The 7,326-nt window shown below is 42.7% G+C and overlaps 1 protein-coding gene across 1 annotated transcript; it reads right to left on the reverse strand.

Moving 5' to 3' along the window:
- Window positions 1-5,621: 5,621 nt before the first annotated feature.
- On the reverse strand, window positions 5,622-7,052 carry GPR15 (G protein-coupled receptor 15; the record flags this gene model as incomplete). The annotated part of the gene is made up of 1 exon (XM_082304924.1): window positions 5,622-7,052. The coding sequence occupies one exon, from the start codon at window positions 7,050-7,052 to the stop codon at window positions 5,946-5,948; it is 1,107 nt and encodes a 368-aa protein (XP_082161050.1). The 3' UTR covers window positions 5,622-5,945.
- Between the last annotated feature and the right edge of the window lie 274 nt (window positions 7,053-7,326).

The raw sequence follows: 7,326 nt of genomic DNA on the forward strand, positions 1-7,326 counted from the left end.
TCGGTTATGAATTTAGGTAGCTCTTTCTTTGTTCCTATTCATGAACTGATCTCCCTTTCTCTGATGACACGCAGAACACTGACGTATTTGGTAAATAGCCTGAGTGGATGGATTTCCCATTGCGGGAGTGTCTTCAGGCCATTTGTGGTCACTGCTTCCTCTTCTTCGCTTGCCATGAAATGTGCTCCTTAACTGGGTGAAGCCTTTTAAACAAGAGAAGAACTGGAACTGGTTTTCACTTAGAAATTTTGGGACATGTAATGATTTGTGCTCACGGCTTGCAAATCTACTCACAAGTCCTTGTGGACCTCATGAATATTAATGATCATACAGGGATAACAAATTAGTATTCCAGTATCGTGCAACTGCTAAAAGTGCACTTAAATGTCCCCACCCATGAGCTGACATCTCTTTGTACTGTATGCCTTACAAGCACCTGAAAAAAACCCTTCTTCCGTCAACAACCTTACTGTTCCTGTGCAGCAGTCAACAAATGTATCGTTGCACCATCTTTGCAAAGTCAGGAAATGTTCTCTTTGTAATTCAGCCTGTTTGAAACCTGAGTGTCTTTTCATCCCACTAGTCTGACAGAGCCAGGGCAAGAAGCTGCAGGTGAAATCTTCATCCACCTTAATCAGTGGAAGTTTTCCTCTTCGCTTCCAAGAGCCAGCCTTTACTGCAGTACCTGTGGAGGGTCAGTCCAGTGCAGCCACTACACCACTTGTCTTCCTTGTTTGAGGGCAGTAAGTTGGCCCTGCTCCTTTTGGATCTGAAGCTATTCCCTGTGTTACTCTCTCCTCAGTCCTCTGCAACTCGAAGTACCATTTAGCGGTGGTGCAGTTGTCAGTGTTAGCACATCTGAAGATGGGCAACGAAGCTGGTGAAGGGTCTAGAGCACAAGTCTTACGAGGAGCGGCTGAGGGAGCTGGGGTTGTTTAGTTTGGAGAAGAGCAGGCTGAAGGGGAGACCTTATTGCTCTTTACAACTACCTGAAAGGAGGTTGTAGTGAGGTGGGGGCCGGTCTCTTCTCCCAAGTAACAAGCGATAGGACAAGAGAAAACGGCCTCAAGCTGCGCCAGGGGAGGTTTAGGTTGGATATTAGGAAAAACTTCTTCACCAAAAGGGTGGTCAAGCATTGGAACAGGCTGCCCAGGGCAGTGGCTGAGTCTCCATCCCTGGAGGTATTTAAAAGACGGGTAGACGTGGCACTTAGGGACGTGGCTTAGTGGTGGACTTGGCAGTGCTGGGTTAACAGTTGGACTTGATGATCTTAAAGGTCTTTTCCAACCTTAACGATTCTATGATTCTATGATCTGGTGCTGAAATGGAGGTTGCAAAAATTCTTTGCCAATTTAAGTTAGCATCAGATCTGGGTACAATTTTTCTTTGTGCTGAGATGAAATACTTTATTTCTGAAAAATGCTGATTCATTGAAGCCAAAATGGAGACCAAGAGATGCACCTAACCAGGTCCTGATATATATCAAGATGCAGAGGCACTTCAGCTTTGATTGTGCACATCTCAGGAAAGTGCACCAACCTCTAGATTGTTGGGGGTGGTGCTGGTGGTGTAGCTGTTTTCATGAAAAACTTCAGAAGGTCTTGATTTCGTTCCAAGATAGTACAAAAGCATCTCTGAAATCATGAAAAGGTTTGTGGGATGGGCAGATAAATGTTCCCATCCAGATCTGCTGACAGATTTTCTAGTAATGCTGTGCTAGCTTTTCATGACAATGAAAGGAGTAGTTAGATTACAAAAAACCCAAATCATATTTCTTAGCTGCAATCATATTGGATTTACTTCAAAATAATAAAAGAGGGGGGGAAAAAAATCCAGTCCAAATTACTTACCAAGATCTTTGGCAGGTGTCATATAAGAATTGCACCATTTCCATTTCACATAGCAAACCACTTTACAGTCATTAAGTTCTTCTAACACAGATAAAATAGGCATCCCGTTACATTACTCAAGTCTACCAGGTTAAATACTTACAATAATTTTGATATCATCCTAAGCTGTACGAGTGCTAACAAACAAATAACGAATATTAACATGGAATAGTCAAAATTCCAGAACTAAGTTCGTTCAAGCATAGGTTGCCTTTTCTTTGAAAGAAATAATTGAATGTTTACACTGTCATGATGTGTCAAATAGATCTGCAGTTTACAAGAGTAAAATAAGCACCTCCATAGGGTACAGTCTTTTGGATGAAAGCCTAAAAGAATCCAGAGTTTTGCTTTGTTGAATTAGTTGCCTCTTTTGTATTATTTTTTGCTCATGTGGAGCATTTGCTGTGGCATGTATGTGTGATTCTCTTCAAGCCTGGCAATGTTTAGCAAGTGTATTTGTTTTTTTCCAGATGCCAGTACTAAAGCTTTAGGCAATGGCAGGAGATCTTGGTAGATCTCCTTAGTCATTGGTCCGATCTGATCTGGTTTTTAAAAAAAAAAGAGAAAGAAAGAAACCAGCAGCCCTAACTTAAAATTATTTAAAGTCTTGTAGATTGATGATATTCCAAAGATACTGTTCTGCTTTGGGTGGGGATTGAGGAAATAATGAATGAGTCTGACTTACTAAGATGTGATTTTTTTCCATACTAAAAATCATAGGTTAGTTGAAATGCATGTCTTAGGCTTCTTCTTGTAATTAAAAAACCAAGTCTCTTGTTATGTTCCAGAAAAGGTAGAGGGAGGATAAGAGATTGAGAAGAGACTATTGAGACAGTAGTTTTTGAGGGTCACTGCAAATAAGATTAAAATTTGAACTGGCGCTGTTCTGATTTTCAAACACCGGAAAGTCTGAAAACACAGTTGACGCTCTTCATGCATTTCTAAGCCTGAAAAAGGAGTTTGGCCGTTAGGCGTGGGGAGAAGAGCCTGTCATGTGAAGGAAGAAAACCGAAATCTTTTAGAAGAGGTAGTGGGGGAGAAAAAAAATGCATGCAGCGAAGGGAGGGGAGAGCAAACAGCTAGTGTGTGTCTCTGTGATGCCCCCCTTGTAGCCCAGGCACATAGCCCAGTATCTTACTGTGTGCCAGCGAGCACCCAGTGGCACCGGCAGTTGCCGAAAGACACTTTTGCCTCCACTGATCCTGTAGTGCCAGCTCTCCACCTGCTCCAGCGAGGGCTTGCTCTCTTAGCCTGTGGGGACGGGAGGGACCTGGCTGGGGAGCCGGGCAAGACGTCCGTGCCCTGGTTTCTAGGTTTGCGCTGCCCTTGGCTGAGGTACGTTTTCATTTCTCTGCCTACATGAAACAGCACGACCGCAAGGTTCAATAAAAAATGCAAATAGGAGGACTTATTTGTAACACCCAAGATAGTCATCCCCATTTACAGATGTTTAGAAAATACAGAGGTGTGAAAAGAAAAGCTATAGTGAATGTACTCATGCTGCAGTTACATCAGAGGGATACCTCTGCTGTCATTCAGTTTACAATTTTTTTTTCCCCTACTGTCCAGACAGTAGTCAGGTCTTCAGGCTTTGCCCATTTCTCTCTGTTTTTCATTAATTCTGTTAGCTGGCATAGCTGTCTTCCCTCTGAAGCTGTTTAGCAGGTCTCCACGGGTGTAACCATTCACCCTAGAACTCACTGTGCCATCTTCTCAAGTAGAGGGCAGTTTTTTAGTTAGACCAATCCCTGATTACAATAAACGTAACTTTCCATAATTCATAAAATGCCTCGTTGTTATTCTAGGAGTAATCTCCTGCATCTGATTGTCTAGAAGACAATTCTTAGCTTCAGTGAAATGTAAAAGTCTCTTCTAAAGTGACCAAAGTGATGCAGGGACTATTGCTGCAAGTCTGTCTGTTTATGAGAGAGTTGTCTCCGAGTCCCTCCGGTCAGTTACAGTATGGATTTCTGTGCCAGCTTATTCCTTCCCTGGCAAAGCTGGGAGAAGGGAACACAGAACCAAACTCTTACAACTTAACTTGAAACACTGCTGCCCAGGAAAATGATACGGGGTTTGCTGTATAAGAGATTGCATGCAAGTTGTTACCGGCTTATTTTACTTCTTAAAAAGTAGACTCCAAGATGTGTATTTGCTGACTCTTTCTTTCGTTGGCAGAGCTGAATTTGCTTTATCTTACAGGGCTGTCAGTACCACTAAAAATCGTTTACTTATTGCAATGAAAGATTTTTTTCCATGTATTTTGTTTTGTCACTTAGTGATAAGATGACTTCTGCCTCTAGTCAACACCTTTGTGGGTTTCATGAAAGCTAGTTGAAAAGCTTCAAAGGCTAAGTGCAAAAGAGAAGAGATAAAAATCTTTAAAAATCAGGAAGTAGAAAAGGAAAGTTTCGAACAGTCTATTGACTTAGTCACGTTACACATCCTGGATGCTTTATGATACTGATTTATTTTATTTATGACAAGTTGTATTATAGTAAACTATACATTTAACGAGATACAACAAAATGAGATACTGCAACACAGCCAAGATATCCCAGTGCTGTTGGAAGTTTCATACTTTTTTTAACTGTGCACTTTAAAACATAGTACCCTGGTTTCTTTGTTTTAAGCAAACATTTCTATCAATCATTTGCATTTAGAAGGATATGAAAAATGTAATAAAATAGATGTAGTCAGCTTTATAAAAGTCCAGTACCAGTTCTCTGACGAGCTGCTTAACTCCTTGCTCCACATTTGTTCAGCTTGTAAATCTAGGAGGTACTGCAGCTGTTAAAAACAGGGAGCTTTCTCTGTTTCCCCACCCCATTTGCTGTCAGACTTGACACCAGTTGGGCAAATGATATCTTCCCCACAGCATATTAAATGCAAGATTTCTGCATTTCCCAAAGATTGCTGGATAGGAATGAGCCAGCTTTATAGAGCTGTTTTATTTACAGAGTTCAACTCTGTAAATGAACTAAAACGTTGGTCCTTTTGAATTCCTTTTCTATGAGCATCCCTGCACCCAAGTTTTCTCAGCATTCTCTCAAATGTTGGTGAAACTCTGGCTAATTTTGCTTATCATGCACATTTGCATTTGACTTTGACTCCAGTGGGAGAAAGTAGCCCTGCTGCATATGTCTTTACATAAACCGGTTGCAGCTCAACAAAGCAGACCTGGACTTGGAATGGCACACAATGTTGTACCATTATACGACAACCCACGCGGTCAGAAATTGTGTCAGATCCTCAAAAAAGTCTTAAAAAGCAGGAGTGGTTTTTTTGTTGGTTTTTTCCCTTGAAGAAAAAGGTTAAATGCAGGATTTCGTTTACTTGTCTTCTGGTTTCTCTGCCTTCAAGTTATCTTTTTTCTGAAATCACAGGGGCTAGAAACTTACTTTAATTATTGTGATTAAAACTCAGATTTAATGCCATAATAAGAAGACTTAAAGAAAAATTAAAACTTAAAGTAAAAATGGACAAGCCTTAAGTTATGAGAACTGGTAACATGGAAATTCTTTAAAACACTGGAGTGCTAAATTCAGAAAACCTCCAAAAAACCAGAATGGATCAGGTTGGTTTGAGGACATTGCGACGTGTTTGTGAGTAACCTAGGAACCGAAGAGAAGAAACACTTCTGTTGTGTTGTTTTTCTTGCTCTGCGCGGCATAAAAAACTATATACAGTTAAGTTCAAAGCTCGCCTCAGCGCGGCTTTGGCTGATCATGTGATTCTTTTCTGTAGTTCACAGCACTTGTACTGGGGTTCCAGTGCAAACGTTTGTGGATATTTCTTGGTACAATGGTTTCAGGTTTACACCGTGCAGTGACACAGCCATCGTTGCGAACCGTAATTCTGTGGTTAACGTTTCCCATTCCGTCTATCTACATTTAAAGGGAAGCAGCGTTCCTCCCACCTGAAGTGCCGGCTGCGTTACACTTGCACCTCTGTCTCTGTCGCTCGTTTCTTTTTTTTTTTCAGTTTCTCTGCCTTTATTCTTTTCCTGCCATCTTTGGAGAGAGATGTTCCTTCCTCCGCCGTCCCGGCTCCCAGTCAGAGGGACACAGAGCGCTTCCTCTTCCTCGCGACATGCTCCCCCGCAAGAAAATTGGATAAGGAGTAGCTCAGGCGAGTGTCCAGAGTATCAGAGCTGTTGCCACTGCTGCTGCTTTTCACCCATGGGCACAGGCACCGGAGCATGGCTCTGCGGATGTAGTTGTCAAAGCAATAGTAAATGAAAGGGTTGGCACAGCTGTTGGCAAAAGCTAAAGGGCTGCTCACCTTCATGCCCAGCTGGGCAACCGTGTTGGGAAAACAGTCGGGCTGCTTCAGGAGTCCCAAAAGGATGGCCATAAGCTTGAAAAAATTGAAGGGAAGCCAGGAGACAACAAAAGCTGCCACTACAATGAAGACGATCTTGATGGATTTTCTCAGTTTCTTATCATGTTTCCCAGCTCTCTGATAATGCACACAGAGTCTCTTGGTGATGGAGCAGTAAAAGGTTAAGATACTGAACAGTGGGAAGAAGAAGGCCAGGATTAAAAGCATCAGTGACATGATCTGTTTGCCTTCTGTCACGGCTTTGTCTGTGCAGTAAGTCTTTCCATATTGCTTCTTCAGTTCTCTGGACAAAAGGGTTGGCATCCCTAAGCCACAGGATAATAACCAGACACAGATGCAGAGTCCATTGGAATAGGATCTTGTTCTGACCCGTCTAGCGATAGTGGGATACATGATAGCAAGGTATCGGTCAGCACTCATACAAGTCAGGAGGAGGGTGCTGCTGTGCATGTTGACCGAGATGACATAGGAACTAGCTTTACAGAGAAAAGATCCTACCCTCCAGCTGCCGTCCAACGCCTCCTTGTCCACCCAGAACGGCAGCGTGATGAGGAAGATGAAGTCAGATGCAGCGAGGTTGACGATAAAGATGTCGATCACCCTCTGGATCCGTCGCTTGAAGACCAAGGCTGCTATCAGGATGGCGTTGCCGGCAATGCCCACCAGGAACACAGCAGTGTACAGGATAGGGAGGAAAGTAGACGTATGTTGCAAGTGCTGATGCTGGCAGTTGTCATCGTAGTAGTAGTCATAGCTGAAAGTGACTGTAGTCACGGGTGAAAGCTCAATGAGCTCCATTTCTGGCCAAGCTGTCCTCATCTCCCCGCTCTGAGGAAGGCTCTGAGCTCCCCCTACCCTTCCCCTCAAGGTCTTCTTTAAAAAACACGTTAGCGAGGGGGGAGGAGTGAGGAGAGGGAGGAGGAGAAAAGTGGTTTTGGGGGGGTAATTTATATACTTTTAGCCAATCGCATAGGCAGCGGACAAGTGACAAGAGTCTCTGATTAGTCAAAACCCTGTCTTCAGAATAAACAGTTGCTTCTTTTTTTAAAATCAGGTTTAGTTTTACTGATTTTATCTTCATTTTGCATTTGCC

The sequence above is a fragment of the Platalea leucorodia genome, assembly GCF_965183815.1.
Source record: "Platalea leucorodia genome assembly, chromosome: 2".
NCBI lineage: Eukaryota > Metazoa > Chordata > Aves > Pelecaniformes > Threskiornithidae > Platalea > Platalea leucorodia.